This window comes from Calcarisporiella thermophila, assembly GCF_041956535.1.
Source record: "Calcarisporiella thermophila strain CBS 279.70 unplaced genomic scaffold VTP21scaffold_1, whole genome shotgun sequence".
NCBI classification, from domain to species: domain Eukaryota; kingdom Fungi; phylum Calcarisporiellomycota; class Calcarisporiellomycetes; order Calcarisporiellales; family Calcarisporiellaceae; genus Calcarisporiella; species Calcarisporiella thermophila.
In genome coordinates, this window is record NW_027192191.1 from 244,059 (window position 1) to 261,824 (window position 17,766).

Consider the following 17,766-nt stretch of genomic DNA (forward strand, 5'->3'; position numbering starts at 1 on the left):
AAACAAAAACGAAGCTCCGCCTCTAGTTTACCTCAAAAACCCAAGCATAGCGTATGGTTCTGAGAGAAGTTGCTTCCAACGGTTGCTGAAGCGAGCCATGGTAGCTCCATCCACAACACGATGGTCAGCGCTGAAGCTAACAGGCATGCTCAGCTTTCCGACCACCTTCTCCGTGCCATCCGCTCCAATTTCGAATTTCGGCACCCGCTCCACCTTGCCCACAGCGGCGATGCAGAGCTCACTCTTCACCAATACGGGAGAGGCATAGGTGCCACCGATGACGCCGATATTTGAAAGGGTGATTGTTCCGTCGCGTAAGTCGGCGGGAGCGAGGGCATTGCGTCGCCCGGCTTCTTGCAAACGGTGGAGCTCAGCAGCAATCTCGAAGATGGATTTTGCTTGGACATTTTTGATGTTGGGCACAATCAGTCCGCCGGGAGTATCCATCGCCACCCCAATGTTATGCGATCCGCGATAGCGCAGTTTAGGGGTGGAATCTCCGTCCTCCTCAAGGCAGGCGTTTAGAAGTGGGAACTCGGCGAGCGCCATGGACATGGTTTTGATCATAATTGGCATGAAGCTAACTTTGGGGAAACTGTAACTTGTTGGGTTTCGGGCAATCAAATTATTCAGTGCGCTCCTATACTCGTTCGTGGTGTCAAGAAGGAATTCATCGCAATAACCAAAGTGTGGAATAGTAAGGGATTGAGTCATCGACTTGAACATAGCCTTTTGGATAGTGGTAAGCGGAACCGTTGTGTCTGCGGCAGTGGGCACGTTGACAGCTGAGGATATTGTTGGCGCAGCTATCAGGGGAGGGAATAGGTCAATATGACCCATTAAATTTTTCGACTCGAACGAAATTAAAACTTACCAGCAGCTTCTTGAGCAGTGACTCCACCGCCATTAACAAAAGCAATAACGTCCTCTTTCATCACACGACCACCCTTTCCTGTACCTTTTACTAGAGACAAGTCAACACCATGCTCCCTAGCAATCCTCCTTACTGCTGGGGTAGCGAACACAGCCTCATTCTCTTCCGGCCTAACACCTTCCATCATAGGATGCGGTTTTGCTGGTGTAGCAACTCTGGAAGCTGCAGTGTTCGCAGACGAGGTTTCCGTTGCAGAGCTCGCTTGAGCCTCTTGCTCGGGACTAACATTTTCCGTAGCATCTGCTTCTCCCTCAACCTCTATATCCACCAAGGCTTGTCCAACTTTTGCCATATCCCCCACTTTGTAGTGGAGCTTCGCAACTTTTCCCGTGTACCGGGATGTGATCTCAACACTAGCCTTGTCGGACTGAACTTCGCAGATTTTTTCAAATTCGGCGACCTCTGATCCCGGTTCAACAAACCTTTAAGATGTCACAGGATTAGAGCACCTATAATCGATATTATCCGAAATGCTATCATCATTACCATTGTACAACCTCACACTCAGTAATTCCTTCACCAATATCTGCAAGTAAGAATGGAAGGACTTTATGCGCAGTGGGTGTGGAATGGAATAGACGTAAATTTCCACAAAGAGGATATAATGGACGCGCACTTAGACTAGACGAAGCGAAAGGGGCCTGTACCTATTGGTATTAATGTGGAATTAATGTAATTAAACTCTTTTAGTTTATGCGATGAAAAGTGCATTTCTACCTTGGAAATTGCAGGGAGATTTTGTTTCCGCGATGCTCTTACAAAATGAGTAGACAGAGTTCGCGATGGGATGACTCGCAATTGACTAGTGGCACTGCGTCTAAATGCAAGCGTGCGAAGCATTTGTTTTTTTTTTCCTTTGTAAATTATAATTAGAAAGAGGAGGGAATAAAAAAAAGTATCGAAGATGGAGTGGGGAAAAGTGGTTGTTTGCTAGCAACCGTGAGAACTTTTCCAATAGAGTCAAACTAGAAAAAATATTATTAGGGGGAAATAAGGATTTTGACTCCGCATATTGAACTTATAGAAAAATCTTAATCACGATTGAATCACCCTCCGAAATAATTACTTCACTGGCGCTTCTAGTCAATCCATTTTCTGCCGTTTAGACGAGGGCTGGCGGCCAATCGATCTTTCAGTGGAGGTATCGGGAGAGGACCTGTTTCTCAGGCTCGAGATTAAGATCCTGCCGTGGGATATATTGACAGCTGTTAGTTTATACACATAATAACAATGCAAAAATTGCAAATAATAACAATGGAAAAATAGCCCTACCCACACAATGCCAAAGGAGAGTTCAATTAAATATAGCACTTCCAGTTATAGCCATCCAAATCATTTGCTTTCAGATCACGGATTATATCCAAAGGGATATATTCACCAAGCAGGGCGTAGTCTCATTATCCCCTCCAGGGTAAAGGGATAAAGGCATTCCATTAATTAACAATAAATAAAAGTTTAATAAGTTGGTGAAAGGGCAATGAAAGACGATGACAATAAGAAATGATACAGAAGGAGGGGGGGGGGGGGGAATAGGCAGCAGTAAAAGAGTGCTATTAGAATAATCGAAGTATATGGAAGTAATAGGCCATAGGCATGTTTACTACCCTTGCCGAGGGAAAGCTTCAAAACCCAGCAGCTCATCGGTCCCAGCTAACTCATATTGCCCGATGCTCTTTCCCTCGAGGCCGTAGTCCATCTCATCCATATACATGATTCCATTACTATCTGCCGAAGAGGGCGAGGGGCTTGGAGGGAGTGGCGTGTTTACTGCCAATGCATGCAGGTTCAGGCTTTCTGGTGAAAAAGGCGGCTGATGCAGCATTGGCTCCACAAAAGTCTGCGCCAAGTGAACATCGATCGGAGAAGGGAGACCATCTTGACTGTGCTGTTGTTGTATGTGCTGTTGTTGTAAGTTTAAGAAGGCAGATTGTGCCTCAGCAAGGATAGACGTAGTGGGATCATTGTGCGAGTGGTTGGCATTCTGTTGGAGAGGAGACATATAGTCACGCATCCCTGATTGTGCGCCCGGTGTTTCCGCGCTAGTAATAAAGATAGGAGGCCGCTCCAATTTTGTTTCATAAGAGTCGTAGTTGAGTTCTGGTGGTACTTCCTCTAGAATGAGTCCAAGAAATAAAAGAAAACCAATATAAGAACGTAATTCCGGACTCTGGTAAAGAAAACCATAATATTTACGGCCAGAGTGTTTGTATTGTTTCGCCAGGTGGTCCATTAAGCGACGCATGATTTGTTGCTGCATCGCCAGTTGTCGCTGTGTCTCTTCGAGTTGATGGAGCACCTCATTCATATTGCTGCGCATCTGAGTCATTTGCTGCCCAACTTCGCCCTTAAACACCTTGAGTCCTGCAACTTCCGTTTGCAAATTTGAAGCATCGGATTCGCGTCGGGGTGCAGTTGTATCAAGCGCCTTTCGCCTTATTTCCTCAACCAGCTCGGGTCGATCGCGCTGGAACTTTTCATGAGAGAATTCCCATTGCTCCTGATCACCTTTGGTTGAGCTGCCACTGTTTCTGTTTGATTTGTTGACCTTATGGAAACCGTACCTACAAATAAGATGATAATGCTGCAAAATTATACATTAAGACGAATGACGGATAGAGGGAAGTTGCGTACATATTCAGCTGCCGAACAAAGCTTGAGAAATTACTGTGCTTGAACATGGAAGGCAGAACCTCCTGCGAAAACCGCGGTGTATTGTGGACGAAAAAAGAATCGCCAGCGGCGCTCCAATATATCAAATCTTGGTATCTTTCATCCCCCACCATCCTGTATAGTTTTCGCACAAATGAATTGCCTCGTGGGGCGCCAGATGTGCCTGGCGGCTGAAGCATGTCAGTGCTCGGTGGCGAGGACGATGCAGATGTGCAGTTATCTTCGAAACTTGACGCCGAAGAGGCAGAGAATGAGCGCGGCCGATTAGGCTGCCTGAAGTTAATATTCATGCTGGATATTAAATATGATCTTGGGAGAGAAGAGGAGAACCGTGTGATCTGGTGTATATCTGAATAGAAATGAGGACGATCAGAGGATCAAAGAGATTTTGCAATGAGAAAAAATGGCGAGATCTCAAGTGAAAAATAGAAGTACTGCAAAACAAAAATTTTCTCTCAAAGATCCTCAGCCAACAGAATTTTTTTTGCCACTTCGGTTGTGGAAACTATACCACACCATAGAAACCCTGCCCTACATGACAGAGCAAGCCAAACTCCCCAAGCACTTGCTGGAATACCGCTCAATTTGCGAGCGATTCTTTTATAATCAAGAATCCGACGCTGCACATTTACTCGCACTAGTGGATGCAGCCATCGCTAATAATCCATCATTACCTCTCGAGGCCAACTCAACCGCCATCCTCTCACTTGGTCTAGACCCCTCTTCGGGACTTCTGCAAAATCCTTTAGAAGCGAATCTCTATACATCCCTAAAATCCCAGATCCGTAGTCAGTTCCATGTCAGAGAGCAGGAGCGCCTGCATCAACGATTTGAAGAAATTATTGCTGAATCTTCCAGCGAGACGAATGGAAAACTAGCATCTGAGGAAGAGGGGATGAAATCGGAAGTATCTGTAGAGCATGCACGTAACGAATTGCACCGATTTGTATCTGCTTATCGTAGCCAGCTTGGTGCCGGCGGCTTTCTTAGAGGTTTGCGGGCTGCACTCCAAGCTCTCTTGGGCCAACCAATACCTGTACTTTTCCGGATACACGATGATTCCCTTCTTCAGCATGGCGAGGCCTTTGCTTTTGATGCCCTTCGCCTTCTCTTCAGTGGAATTGGTGCCTATCCATCTGAAAGCACTACCGAGCTACTCTCTGACCAGAGTCCCTCTACGGCTAATTATCGATGGTGGATCATTGGCTCCCGAATATCGGACGACACTGCACGCATTCTTCTAAATGGCATTCCCTCTGATCACACACTCCCCCCTGGGAGACCAATGGGCGAAGTCAAGACGGGGGATGAGAGGATCACTCATAGACCTAAGCTATACTATGCCAGGAAGCCATATAGCACTAGATTGACGTCTCAAGTAATAGCTCTTTCGTACTGGCTACTATGGCCAATAGAACGGATTCATTCCTGTCTTTGTTCACTTTGGGCAGTATTGACAAGAAGAAAGACTTCACTCTAGGTGGACGAAGACTTCATGCATAGAGTAGATGTACCTATTCTTCTTATTCAAGTCCTTGCTTGTCCTTCATTCATCTTGATATTTATAGTATTTATTGCCTGCTCTTTAGAGTTAACAAAAGACCAACCTTTGTTCACAAATAAAAAGAGAAGGCGTTTACTTTAGCACTCATAACCACTTCAACGCAACCCACGGATAATAAGAGTTGCGTTGTACACACGAAGTGCCTGTTGAGTTGTAAAGGGGGTATGTTTCAAACACTGTCTTTTATGAAATGCAAGTTTATTATCATTTATAGATTTCATGCAGAGCCTAATGAAGAAAATAAAAAGACTATTAGCTTAATTCTCTTCATTCTCTTTAAGTCTTGAAGGGTAGAGGGTCAGGACAATAAAGCGGAAAAATTTCATCAATAAATTATGACTGACGTGCAAATATGAATACGTTCATCATTCTCATAAAAACACGGAAGAGGAAAAGGAAATAAGCAAACTTACCTTTATAAACAAAAGAAAAGAAAAATCGATGGGAAAGAGGGAGGGGGAAGAAAAGTAAATATTTGGAATCAGGAAGATATCATAAACAAAAAATTAAGAGACAAAAGATAATAGAGAGACACGAAACTTGTTTACCAATTTTATAGATTCATTATTAGCAGTCACAATACTCTTCGAGTGAGAAAACACAGTCGTTCTTTAGCAAGGAATAGCCTAATTAGCCTGAATTAGTCCAACAACAGATATAAAGTCGGTTAAAGAGCTGAACAATCCTTTATTTGGCCTATCGATCAGAGACATCCCAAGAAATATAAACTTTATCCTATTGAAATATTAAGTCGAAAATAAAATATCAAAAATATCAAAAATGTAGGAAAAATGGGAAAAGGAAAGAAACTAAAGTGGTATAAACTAGAATGAAAAGTTTTCACAATGCGATCCATAGCGAAATAAAAGTTACTATAAACACAAAGAAAGAAACCATGCTTGTTTTCTTTTTCTTATTTTCCTACATTTTTTTTATTGTTTTCTCATTTATTCAGCATTCACAGACAAACACTCCCTGATCCTCCTCCCGGTCTCGTTCAAATTCCACCATCTTGCGCTCGCCTTTTCCTTCAAAGGCCATGTCGAACACCGGCTTTGAGAAATCCATTTCCTCCGGCTCGTCCGCCATATCCGACCATGACCACGCTGACGACACAGAAAATGCAACCCCAGAATCCCACCCGCGCACCAGCGAATGCGCCATCATTCCGGAACGTGCGGGAATGGCAGCTGTGGCTGGATCCACCACGGATTGTTTGTCAGCTGCTTGATCCTCTTCATTGCTCGATGAGAAACGGGAAATGCTCTGCACTCTTTTGATGGCCGCTTGTATGGTGGGCCGCTTTTCAGGATCAACGGATAATAAAGAGGTGATTAACGCGACGCATTCGTTCGTGAGCCACGGGAACATCTCGTGAATCATGGCCACTGGATTTTCGACATAGGCAGCAAATACTGGATCTCGCGATGGGGAAGCCTGCTGCCAAGCATTCTTCCCTGTCAGCATCGCAAGCATCAGCACACCTAGAGCCCAAATATCCCCTTTGGCAGCATGGTATTCAGTGCCTGCCGCATCCTCATGCTGCTCTGGTGGAATATATTGCAAGCTCCCGACACCATATTCGCCGGGGAATTCCTCCGAAGTTGCAAGGCCAAAGTCTGCGAGCTTCAGCGAGCCATCGTCAAAAAGCAGGAGGTTTTCCGGCTTAATATCACGGTGATACACCCCCTGCGAGTGGCAATGCTCTACGGCTGAGAGTACTTGTACCATAGCAGTTCGTACGTAATCATCATCCACTTCTTCACGCCCTCCACTCAAAATATCGAATAAATCTCCACCAGCACATAATTCCATTACCATCCAAAGATCCTCTTGTGTCTCGATCACGCAATGAAGTTGAACTATGTGCGGATGATGAAGGCGTGCGTGCAGCTGGCACTCTTGGCGGAGAAGATCGAGCTCTGAAGCATCTAGGCCAACTTTGCCAAGGCGCTTCACAGCGAAGTAGGCGTTAGACGCGGAAGGGGAAGATTGGCGAGCAAGATAAAGACATCCGTACGAACCACTGCCGATGGTGTCAATGAGCTCATACGTGTTGTCAAGTAAGGTGCCGATCTTAGAGGTTGCGTATGTCTGAAAGGCGTCTTCTAGCATTTTTTGGGGTGATTTGAAGGGATTGAAATAATAATAACACAAAAAATATAATACAGAAAAGATAACAGCAATGATAAAACACACACAAAAATTGTCCTTTTTTTTTGATTTATATACTGGGGGGAGAGGAGAGATTAATTGAAATCTGGCCGATTTTAAAGAGAAATGGGATGTGGAGAGTGAGCGGGAGAAAGAATGTTTGAGCTATAGAAAGATTGTCATTATAGTATAGGGGGGGGCAAAAGGAAACATAGAAGAAAAAAAATATATAAAGAAATGAGGAGAAATGAAGAGCAGACCACAACAGAGCGAAAAGAGAAGCAAAAAGAAGGATGGAGAAAAAAAACGCTGAAACTCAGCTGATCGATGGCGAATTTGGACTGATCGCCCTGGTAAATTGAGCTCTATTGTGCATTAGAATGTTTTAGAGTTGGGTTTGCTTTCTTTTGTTCTAGTGGATTCGGTTTTGGGCAGCTAAGAGCAGGTCCTATTCCATATTTCGCACCATCCCGGCACATTTTGGTATCGAACCCACTGGGCGTCTTCGCGATATTTCCTTGGACTTGGGTGGCCGAGCCCCATTGGCCGGCCAAATCCTGCTCGCGGTCCCCATTGCCATGTTTAAGAATCCTTGCAATATAGCAATGGTGACCCGCTCCACAGTCAAGGATTGCCTAAACTTGCCGTTTCTATTACTAAGACGCCTCTAAGAAAAGCAGTCCTCCCTCCCAGTCTTACTCTGCTTCTACTCTTCTCCTGGCTAAATGTGGAGTCGGAAAAAAAGTGCTGGAACTGGGAATGCAAAGGATGAAAAACAACTCAACGCAAAGGAGAATGCACGCCTTGCAGGAATAGGCTATTCTTGTATAATCGTTGTTAAAACAAATTGCAAGCTACAATAATCAAAGAGCAGCCAGAGATTGTATATATTAAATTACTGCAAACACTCTGAAATAAACAAAAAAGTAGGTTAGTTTATGATTCAGAGGAGAGGTTTGAGTTCATAGTCACGACCAAATTCAAACTTAATGACCACTAAAGATACCCTGGCAAATCTCATACAATTGTCATTCAATATATATAGATGCATTAGTACTATTATTGGGCATTAGACTCTTTTTGCTAGTCGAGCATGGGTTCCTGACATTATACTTTACTAGGTATAATGAGGTTGAATATGAATGGGCGTCCACAAAGAGTGAGCGCATCCTTTTGCCTTAAATAACCCCCAAATTATAACAAACTTTCAATGGTTCCAAGCAAAATAACATAGAATTTACAAGTAAAATAAAAGCATAAATCTAAATCCTTCAAGAACTTCCTCTTCCTCCACAGCACCCAGCCATCTGCTCTTTTGTGGCTCGCGGTTTCTTTCCTTTATTCATCCGTATGGTTTTATTATCGCCTAATTCGTGCTGGTCCTTATTTAGCCTTAACCCTACAATGACAAAACTGATGAGATAGGCGATCCGGATGATATAGGTAGTAAGGCCTAGTATTTACGATAAATCTCTGACTGGTTGTCTCGCTTCACCGCCTGCACCACATTTCTGCGAAGAATGGTTGCCGCCTCTTCTGCGGCCTGAATATGCTGTAACGCATAAATGATAAGTACATATGAGGAGAATTAGGGGGGGCTTGGCACAGTGGTCATGTTTACAAATCTACCTTTTTGATAACCTCTGGATCCGATTCGTTTTTGTATTTTGAGAATTCCAAGCGTATGCGCTCTCTAGCAGCTATATTAATAAAAGGGATAATACTCCTAAATATTTCACTTCATCAATAGCAGCATGCTTCTAGCTTACCCGAATATACAAAAGTATCCCCTTTTAGCAAATCAAGCAATAACAAAACCGATATTGTTAACTACATTTACTTTGAAATCAAACAATTCAATATATTATCAACCTTCAAATGTCGAACGAGCCGTTTTCATTAACGTTCTAAATGCCCGCAATACATTGTTCCTCTGAGCCATTGTCTTTCTCTCTCTTCTTACAGTAACTCGAAGCCTCTCCAAATTTTGAATTTGTTTTTATGAATGTGGCGCAGAAATTCTTAACCAGTCATTTACGGAATTTGGAGCACTCCGTGTCAATTCCAGGAAACAAGTATAGGTGTGGTTGACAGCGATAGATGCTCGATAGCTGAATACCCTAAAATTCGATGCTATCGACATGAAGTTCTCGCATGCTTTGAAAATAAACTCGGTACCAGACTGGTCCGAACATTATGTCGCGTATCCTTTCTTTTGTCAATCCCAGAGTGGATTTAGCTTTATGGCACCTTTATACTGCAGGGCGTTCTCTCAATGGTCATTGTTATCCTTAACATCTCTTTTTCTCCTCTTTTTTTAGATACTCCAATCTCAAGAAGATCATATATCAACTAGAAAAAGATGTTCACAACCAGGCGCTGGCCCATACCGACGAAGAGCGTCAGGCACTAATTGCGGGTAGCGAAAGCCATGTTAATGCACTCTTTGTTCGCGCACTCGATGTGGAGCTCCAGAAATGTGTTAACTTCTACATCAAAAAAGAAAAAGAACTCTACGTGCAACTCGAAGCACTCATTATGGATGTCGAATACATCGAGGCACAGGGCGAGGCATTGGGGCGAAGGCAATCTATGGCAGCATCAAACTCTCTTGGTGAGAGAGGTGGGTTCGCTAGGTCCCAGTCACAGGGTCTAAGTAGTAGTCTAGGGTCGGAAGAACACATAGATGACACGCTATCCCTTCAACCAAAATCTGGGAAAATTCGTAGGAGTAGTGCGGGAGGAGTAAGAATCAATTTGCCCTCAGGTTACGGGCTTGAGACATCGACAGCTTCACAAGCAGTAGACATACCTCCTAGGGTACGATATACGGAAGATTCGGACTCTGAAAATGCGCACACACCTCCGGGCGAACTTTCTTTCTATGGCCGCAATCTCTGGGACGATTACGAACGCTATCAGCAGCGCCTAACATTCAAGCATCGGATCGTAGACCTATTTGTTCTTCTCTCCGAGCTCAAATCGTTTGTCAATCTGAACCTCCAAGCATTTTCCAAGATCCTTAAAAAATTCGACAAAATCACCGGCTCGAAACTCAAGTCCGTTTATTTAGAACAATCTGTCAACGTTGCATATCCTTTTCGTGCTGAAACAAAAGATCGGCTGAATGGGCAGGTTCAAAGGCTGGAGCAACTATACGCCCGTATCTGCACTGATAATGACGTGGATCAGGCTATTCGCGAGTTAAAGACACACTTGCGCGAACACATTGTAATGGAAAGAAACACCGTTTGGAGGGATATGATCAGTTTAGAGCGGCGATCACAAGCCCTAACGCCTCAGGACCCACTCAGTGCCGGAGCTGCAACCACAAAATTGGTAACGCCAATGGGAATGGTGTCCGTGCCAACTCGATATTTGCGTCAAGTGTTGCTACTTATCGCGTGTACGGCGGTGTTTTCTGTACTGTTGTATGTGCCGATTTTTAAGAAGGTCGAAGAGAATAATTGCTTCGCCCTACTCGTATTTGCATCGATCCTGTGGGCAACCGAGGTGATACCTCTCTTTGTTACCTCCCTCCTGATCCCATTCCTCGTAGTCATTCTTCGTGTTATGCGCGATGTAGACGGCAAACACCACTATCGTCTCGACGCGCCAGAAGCAACAAGGCGCATTTTTGGAGCCATGTTTTCGCCTGTCATTATGTTGCTCTTGGGTGGCTTCGCAATTGCAGCAGCACTGAGCAAACACCACCTCGCCAAAATGCTAGCCACCTTTGTATTATCGAAAGCAGGGACACGACCCGGGAGTGTTCTCTTTGCAACGATGTTGGTCGCCACATTTTTGAGCATGTGGATTAGTAACGTTGCGGCCCCTGTTTTGTGCTTTTCAATTATTCAAGTATGGCTTAGAATGCTTCTAAATCTATAATTCCACGTTGGTTTACTAACCGCATCGTTTCTTTTAATTTTCACAGCCCATATTAAGAACGCTCCCCCCCAACAGTTCCTTTGCCAAGTGTCTTATTCTAGGAATTGCTCTCGCCTCTAATGTCGGCGGAATGGCATCTCCAATCAGCTCTCCGCAGAATATAGTTGCCATTGCAAACATGAATCCCCCACCAGGGTGGTTGGAATGGTTCTTTGTCTCAATTCCGCTCTGTATCACAACTAACCTTTTGATATGGATGCTTCTTTTGTGGAGCTACCGCATCTCGGCGTCCACATCTGTGCACACCGTTCGGCCCACTCAAGATCCGATTAATCGGACTCAAGTGTTTGTGATCATGGTGACAATTTTAACCATATTCCTGTGGTGTATTGCGCGAAGATTGGCCCCAGTCTTTGGAGATATGGGTGTAATTGCTGTGGTGCCTTTGGTGTGCTTCTTTGGAACCGGTGTTCTAACGAAAGAGGACTTTAACAACTTTTTGTGGACCGTCATCATCCTTGCGATGGGAGGAATAGCCCTTGGGAAAGCAGTGGACTCGTCTGGGTTGCTGCACACCATAGCGGGCGGAATCAGTGGATTTGTCGGGGGATACGGATCCTTCGCCGTACTGAGCATTTTTGGAGCGCTTGTACTGGTGGTGGCGACATTTATCTCTCATACAGTTGCCGCACTGATTGTATTGCCTATTGTCGCCGAGGTTGGTACTCGTATGCCGGATCCCCATGGACGTCTCCTTGTCATGGGCACCGCCCTTGTTTGCTCCGCGGCAATGGGACTCCCCGTAAGTGGGTTTCCAAATATGAACGCGATTATGTTAGAGAATGAGATGGGAAAGGCATATTTATCGACGCGGGATTTCCTGAGAACAGGTGTTCCAGCCTCAGTTTTGGCGACTGCATTGGTCGTGACCATGGGATATGGTTTAATGGAACTGCTGGGATTTTAGTGATACATCCGCCTTGAAATTTTAAGTATCTCGTAATTCCCCATAAATCTCAGGATTTGGGTTATTTAGATCGTTTTTCTACCACCACTATCACCTCTTCTTTTTCGTATCTCTGAAGCTGGTGAACTCACAGCTCCTAGGTTATTTTTTCATACTTCGCCTCCTCCTGTAATTATTTCATGTTGATGAAAGGAAAAAACATTGAAAACTTAATAAAAGAGAATTAATAATTCGGTAAGGTTCCACAACTATGGATGAGACTGAGCCACAGGAAATTTTTGACGTCTTCCAAGCTTGAAATTAAAGCTCCCCGAAAGGGAATTAAGACAGGCACTCTAAACACACTATTCCGGCGTTATTATATTTGTTTTTTCTTGATTCATCTTTAAAATCTTGTGCACACCTTCTATAAAGTGAAGAGTTAATTGAATCAATGTCCACTACTCGAAGACGCCCTCGGCCCACAAACGGTTCGGTTTCACCGCTTTATGCGGCAACAACGGTGTCTGCAACTAGCACACCGACAGAGGACAGAAAACGACGGAGAAAAGAAAGTGAGGATGAGGGAGAGGGATGGAGCGGCAATGGCAATGGTAAGATTACCAATGACTTGCTTGTTCTTTCCGATGCTAACCTATGTTTGAATGATGGGGCTCTCCTTCAAGGCTTGGATTCCCCTGCTACGGATGAGAGCAGTAAGGAAGATGATGACGAGACACGTAATCTAAAACGGGTGTATAGACTCACCAGCGGGCGGATGAAAAGACTGAAGGACAAGTTCATCGATCTAAAGGACCAGTAATATCTACTATTTTTTAAGCTTCATTACTCCATCCATTGCGATAACGCCTCAAAATCTAATTTAGATTGTTCCTGGCCCAGCTGAAAGATCTCGAGCAGGAAAGCACAGAGTTGGAAAATGGGCAACACACAGGGCTAATCGAGCGACTACAAGGTGCAGAAGAACGATGTAAAAAAAGCTGCGAATTGGCAGAGGCCCGTTTTCGGGTGCGCCAGGACGCGGCTGAATCGCTGTATAAGGGTGAGGTGAAAAGGGCTCGGGATGATTTTTTGGTCAGTGGTTTCATCAACATACAGTTTACTTTACTTTATCCCATTTACTAATGTGTGGGGGGGTATATTTTTGCCTTTTAGACTAAAAAAGAGATGCTGCGACAAGAAATGATAGAGGAGCTGTTCGCTCGAGCAACGAAAATTCGGGACGAGTTAGAGATGGAGCTGACATACGTGCCTGGTCGGCGTCGCCAGAAAATAACAACTTTGAGCACACCAACGGGTTTACAAGAGAATGAAATCGAGATGGATTTACAGATCATCCGTGGTACTGCCTTTGCAACCCCCCTCCAGACGTTGGCTAGAACTACTACTTTCGAGGCTCATGCTAAGCCAATAGCGCAGCCGGAAGCTCAAATCTCGCTCCTGCCACCCTTGCAGCACCAACTCCCTCCACCACAAGTGCAATTGCCTCCACCTCAGCCTACCGTTTCTCCAGCTCCTCCTCCAATACACCATCTTCCCCCGCCTTCCCAACCACAACTCCCTACATCTTTACCCTCTCTATCCTCAATTACCGCGGCTATTTCACACCAACAACAACAGCAGCAACAACAACAGCAGCAGCAGCAGCAGCAGCAGCAAATGCTCTTACAGCAGCAACAAGAACAACTACCGCATAGAGAGGATGGATTCGTATATTATCATAGTTCTATGCCTTATTTCTATCATCATCAGGCTTATTAAGATCTATTAATTGGGACGCTTCTGATTATTATGTTTTTATCTGTAAAATACATTTTTCTTTTTTCTCTTTTCAACGATTGTTCTTTGTGCCAATTTTACTTAGTTTGCTTTCTCATTTTTTTTAATTTATTATCATTGTGTTGTAAATGAGTGAAAAGGAGAAAAAAAACGACGATAATCGATTATTATTTCGCCTTCATATATTCAGAACTTAAATTCCATAATCCCTAAAAATATCCTCCGCTGCATGAATTTGTGTGGCCACTGGACTTTTTAACTTAGAAAGGCATGTGGGCTTATGCCTAACACACCACAGCCTCTTTATATATCTCCACACTTTTTAATTCTCCTTCAACTTTGATTAAGAAAACTCACAAGGTATAATAGACGGGAAGCCTCCAAAGGGCTACCATCCTTTTTGCCCTTCATACTTTCTACGTGCTATTGCTTAAGTTAGAGTTCAGCTGTCAATGAGTATTGTCAGACACAGTGACCGCCATTCCTCTCCAGCCTCACAGCTGCAAAATGAGCCGAGATATCTCGCGCAAGATTGTCTGACCTCTGGAAATTTCCTACAAGGCACTTACTTGGGCTCGCCAGGCTGGTAAATGCTCTAATATTGAATCTCAACTTGACAATGTATTTCAGCTCGCTTCCTAAACAGGAGTTTCGAAGCCGTTAGTTATGAAAGTACGTCCGCGGGTAATATTCCTCGCCAAATTTCGAGACCTACTCTGCCGACCCGAGGATCGACTCAATCGGCACTTTCCATCGCGCCTCCCGTTCCGCCCAAAAACTCGGAGGAGGAAATGGAGTCTCAATCCAATGTGACACGATACTCAACAACTTTGGCAAGTCAATTGGAAAATGCGCGTAAAGAATTGAGCGAATGGCGACAAAAATACCATGCACTCAATCAGGAGAAAGAAAATGAAATAAATGATTTGAAGAGTAGGTTACTTTTAATTTTTAAGTGAATACGAGAGTAAAGCATTAGCAGGAATGTTAATTAAATATGGTTTTCGTATTATCTAGGAAAGTATGCTCGGCTAGAGCGTGAATACACCATAGAGAGGAGCACCCTCTCTTTCGTACACCGAGAGTCAATGCAGGATTTAGACGCGAGAATCGAAGATTTACTGACAACAAATGAAGTTTTACGACGACAACTGCAAGAGCTTGGAGTTGAGCCCGCTACAGCACTACCTCGAGAAATCAAACTAGAGGAGTCCCGTGAATTCTTGGAAGAGTCGGGTAGTGAAAAGTGCACTAGGTATTTCATTGAGAGAGAATATTCCAAAGCTATTCATGGGGGAAGAATATACTCGGAGGAGCGAGCACAATATTTAAATAGCATCCAAAATACCGTAGAGGTAGCTATCTGTTTTGATAACAATCCTTACCTGAATGTCATCTAATACCTATGCTCTTCTCTCCTATCTCTAGGAACTGACGGCACTTCTAGACACTGAAATGCACCAAATTCAGAGCATTTCTCACTCTCAAAATCTTGATTTCCAGCTGGCGTCCAATATCAGTGTGGCCGAAGCCTGTTTAAAGAGTCCACCCCCCCCTCCTCCACACCGAACATCAAGTACTCGGCCTGAAAGATCGCCTTCTTCTGCATCCTCTTCGAGCACCTCAACTCTTTTCTCTACTCCACCAACATCACCATATATCACTCTTGGGGAAAAGCAGCCCATCGTCGGATACACCTATGTTGATAACGCTGAAATGTATATGTAGTGAGGATATATACATCCATTATTCTTAACTTTAACAATTTACAACAATTTTGCCTAAGTATATTTAGTGTATACATTTTTTCACCCCCACAACTTGCATTCATTTTATTTTAAAGCACTCTTTTATAATGTGAATATCTCCAAATTCTTCTATAGCCATTTTAAATATATATGTATAATGAAATAATTTTATAATTTATATTTGAATTTATTAAAAAAGTCGAAAAAAAACTCTAAAAGGAAAAACTTTTATTCTTCATCTGCTGCCTCTTCATCGTTTTCAGATCGTGCCGCCAATGACTTATCAGCAACTGTTGATCCTCCTAGTTCATTCTTCAATCCATCATAAGGATAAGTGCGGGGTATTACTGGAGAAACTGGATGGCTCTCTTTGATATTATAAGCAAACAAACCCACACCGGCAAAGAATAGCGATAGTTGGAAAAGAGCCTTGTAGGGATTATACTTGTGGAGGTCTGGAGACCAGATCGAAAGAATCTCATCTTCTTCATGGATCTAATATAGCAAATTTACCACCACATTAAGTAAGCAAAAAAAAAAAATAGCATAATTCCAACTAAAAGCTTACAGTCTCATTATAGTTACGACGCTCTTGCTCATCCCACCATCCGAATACCGGCTTCGTTTGCGCGTTCGTCCAAGGAAGGTCAGGGTAGTCCCCGATCTGTGCATCGGAAGAGGTCTTAGTTGGAGTCGTTGACTGGTGACGTGCGGCAACAGTGGGGGTGATGAAATTGCGCTGACGTGTCGCGATGCGACCGGCCAAATGGGCAGCTGATCGAAGTGACATGGCTGATTTTATCATTATCTTTGATTGAAAATTCAACAAGAGCTTATCCTACCCCCGAAGTATAAGAAAAACAAGTGGTGACGTAACCAACCCCTAGAGAGGTTTCAGCATTTCTGCAACTAGGTTTCAATTGTTAATTGAACACAAAGTAATTAGTGGCGACCGATCTCACCCGCAATTTTTTTTTTTCGTAAAGCGGATTGCTTCAAATTTCATTATTTCCTCTTCTATTTTTTTTCGCATTCTCCATTAAGTTTTTATATCTCTCCTGGCTAAGTTATTTTACATTCATTCCGGCACGAATTTTTTCTGTCTCTTTGTTGTTAAAGATAATTTATAAGGTGTGCATAATCCATACCATATCTCAACATTCAGCTACTGACCTTTATTGTACTTTTTATTTCAGTTAAATCCGAAAACAAAACTGGTTGCGAGGCATGGCTGGACTTTTGCTGGCATCTCCCTTTATTTTATCCTTCACTCTCCTTATTTTCCAATTCTTAGTTGGAGTTTCCGGTATGCCCTTAAAAAAATCCCAAAAGCGCGGCATTCTGGATACACTCTTTGGAGGAAATGAGCGGCCCAAGGAGCCGAATCCCAATCAGCAACCCCCATCCAATAACAACAATCCATCCCCATCCGAGAATAACAATGGAAACAAGAATACATCACCTAACGTGGAGAAGCAGCAACCACCTCAAGATACCAAACCAAACCAACCCTCGAATCCTCAACAGAATGCACAAACAAGTAATGCTCAAGCTCCGGACCTCCCCCCCATAACCTCGACCATTATAGTGCCCCCTCCGTCAGCAACTTCTGCAGCTGCGAAACCGACCTCTTCTGCCAATCAGAAGCTAACGAGTGGAACTATAACATCCACTCTTATTGTTCAGCCGTCGGCCGCTCCAAATTCTGAAATACCTGGAGCAGATCTTACCAACCCGTCCCTCCCTCCCTCCGCTGCTGTTAAACCCCAGTCTCAGGACGATGGCAAGGGTCAATTGATGACTGCAGGCATTGCTATCGGGTGCGTTGTCGTTGCGGCGGCAATTGGAATTTGGGTATTTAGAAAATGGAAATTGTCTCCGTCTCGAAGCTTCAGAGAAAAGGTGTATGGGAATGATAGCCCTGGATGGTCAGCACGAAGCAAGGATATGGATAAGGAGTTTTTGAGGCAGCTAAGAGTGTGAATCCTTGAAGAGGAGTAGAGTTGTATAGTTCCTCTCTTTTGACCCACAATTTGTATATTAACTTTATTCCCTGTGC

General features: G+C 43.8%; 11 protein-coding genes across 11 annotated transcripts; 6 read left to right on the forward strand and 5 right to left on the reverse strand.

The window, feature by feature from the left end:
• Nucleotides 1–27: 27 nt before the first annotated feature.
• Nucleotides 28–1,774, reverse strand: VTP21DRAFT_115 (uncharacterized protein; the record flags this gene model as incomplete). The annotated part of the gene is made up of 4 exons (XM_069390950.1): nucleotides 28–806; nucleotides 875–1,356; nucleotides 1,421–1,581; nucleotides 1,652–1,774. The coding sequence occupies 4 exons, from the start codon at nucleotides 1,772–1,774 to the stop codon at nucleotides 28–30; spliced, it is 1,545 nt and encodes a 514-aa protein (XP_069256494.1).
• A 760-nt stretch (nucleotides 1,775–2,534) lies between these two features.
• On the reverse strand, nucleotides 2,535–3,894 carry VTP21DRAFT_116 (uncharacterized protein; the record flags this gene model as incomplete). Its single annotated transcript, XM_069391061.1, has 3 exons — nucleotides 2,535–3,046; nucleotides 3,128–3,495; nucleotides 3,566–3,894. 3 exons carry the CDS (start codon nucleotides 3,892–3,894, stop codon nucleotides 2,535–2,537), a joined length of 1,209 nt encoding a protein of 402 aa, XP_069256495.1.
• Nucleotides 3,895–4,139: 245 nt separating this feature from the next.
• Nucleotides 4,140–5,084, forward strand: VTP21DRAFT_117 (uncharacterized protein; the record flags this gene model as incomplete). Its single annotated transcript, XM_069391172.1, has 1 exon — nucleotides 4,140–5,084. The coding sequence occupies one exon, from the start codon at nucleotides 4,140–4,142 to the stop codon at nucleotides 5,082–5,084; it is 945 nt and encodes a 314-aa protein (XP_069256496.1).
• A 1,035-nt stretch (nucleotides 5,085–6,119) lies between these two features.
• On the reverse strand, nucleotides 6,120–7,283 carry VTP21DRAFT_118 (uncharacterized protein; the record flags this gene model as incomplete). The annotated part of the gene is made up of 1 exon (XM_069391238.1): nucleotides 6,120–7,283. The coding sequence occupies one exon, from the start codon at nucleotides 7,281–7,283 to the stop codon at nucleotides 6,120–6,122; it is 1,164 nt and encodes a 387-aa protein (XP_069256497.1).
• A 332-nt stretch (nucleotides 7,284–7,615) lies between these two features.
• Nucleotides 7,616–7,993, forward strand: VTP21DRAFT_119 (uncharacterized protein; the record flags this gene model as incomplete). Its single annotated transcript, XM_069391249.1, has 2 exons — nucleotides 7,616–7,675; nucleotides 7,739–7,993. 2 exons carry the CDS (start codon nucleotides 7,616–7,618, stop codon nucleotides 7,991–7,993), a joined length of 315 nt encoding a protein of 104 aa, XP_069256498.1.
• A 600-nt stretch (nucleotides 7,994–8,593) lies between these two features.
• On the reverse strand, nucleotides 8,594–9,222 carry VTP21DRAFT_120 (uncharacterized protein; the record flags this gene model as incomplete). The annotated part of the gene is made up of 5 exons (XM_069391261.1): nucleotides 8,594–8,721; nucleotides 8,787–8,874; nucleotides 8,952–9,022; nucleotides 9,092–9,112; nucleotides 9,195–9,222. The coding sequence occupies 5 exons, from the start codon at nucleotides 9,220–9,222 to the stop codon at nucleotides 8,594–8,596; spliced, it is 336 nt and encodes a 111-aa protein (XP_069256499.1).
• Nucleotides 9,223–9,463: 241 nt separating this feature from the next.
• VTP21DRAFT_121 (uncharacterized protein) lies at nucleotides 9,464–12,180 on the forward strand (the record flags this gene model as incomplete). The annotated part of the gene is made up of 3 exons (XM_069391272.1): nucleotides 9,464–9,525; nucleotides 9,644–11,183; nucleotides 11,260–12,180. The coding sequence occupies 3 exons, from the start codon at nucleotides 9,464–9,466 to the stop codon at nucleotides 12,178–12,180; spliced, it is 2,523 nt and encodes an 840-aa protein (XP_069256500.1).
• Nucleotides 12,181–12,613: 433 nt separating this feature from the next.
• Nucleotides 12,614–13,941, forward strand: VTP21DRAFT_122 (uncharacterized protein; the record flags this gene model as incomplete). Its single annotated transcript, XM_069391283.1, has 4 exons — nucleotides 12,614–12,773; nucleotides 12,846–12,978; nucleotides 13,047–13,254; nucleotides 13,336–13,941. 4 exons carry the CDS (start codon nucleotides 12,614–12,616, stop codon nucleotides 13,939–13,941), a joined length of 1,107 nt encoding a protein of 368 aa, XP_069256501.1.
• Nucleotides 13,942–14,411: 470 nt separating this feature from the next.
• On the forward strand, nucleotides 14,412–15,687 carry VTP21DRAFT_123 (uncharacterized protein; the record flags this gene model as incomplete). Its single annotated transcript, XM_069391294.1, has 4 exons — nucleotides 14,412–14,545; nucleotides 14,606–14,892; nucleotides 14,977–15,314; nucleotides 15,388–15,687. The coding sequence occupies 4 exons, from the start codon at nucleotides 14,412–14,414 to the stop codon at nucleotides 15,685–15,687; spliced, it is 1,059 nt and encodes a 352-aa protein (XP_069256502.1).
• A 248-nt stretch (nucleotides 15,688–15,935) lies between these two features.
• On the reverse strand, nucleotides 15,936–16,512 carry VTP21DRAFT_124 (uncharacterized protein; the record flags this gene model as incomplete). The annotated part of the gene is made up of 2 exons (XM_069391305.1): nucleotides 15,936–16,202; nucleotides 16,276–16,512. 2 exons carry the CDS (start codon nucleotides 16,510–16,512, stop codon nucleotides 15,936–15,938), a joined length of 504 nt encoding a protein of 167 aa, XP_069256503.1.
• A 503-nt stretch (nucleotides 16,513–17,015) lies between these two features.
• Nucleotides 17,016–17,690, forward strand: VTP21DRAFT_125 (uncharacterized protein; the record flags this gene model as incomplete). The annotated part of the gene is made up of 1 exon (XM_069391316.1): nucleotides 17,016–17,690. One exon carries the CDS (start codon nucleotides 17,016–17,018, stop codon nucleotides 17,688–17,690), a length of 675 nt encoding a protein of 224 aa, XP_069256504.1.
• Between the last annotated feature and the right edge of the window lie 76 nt (nucleotides 17,691–17,766).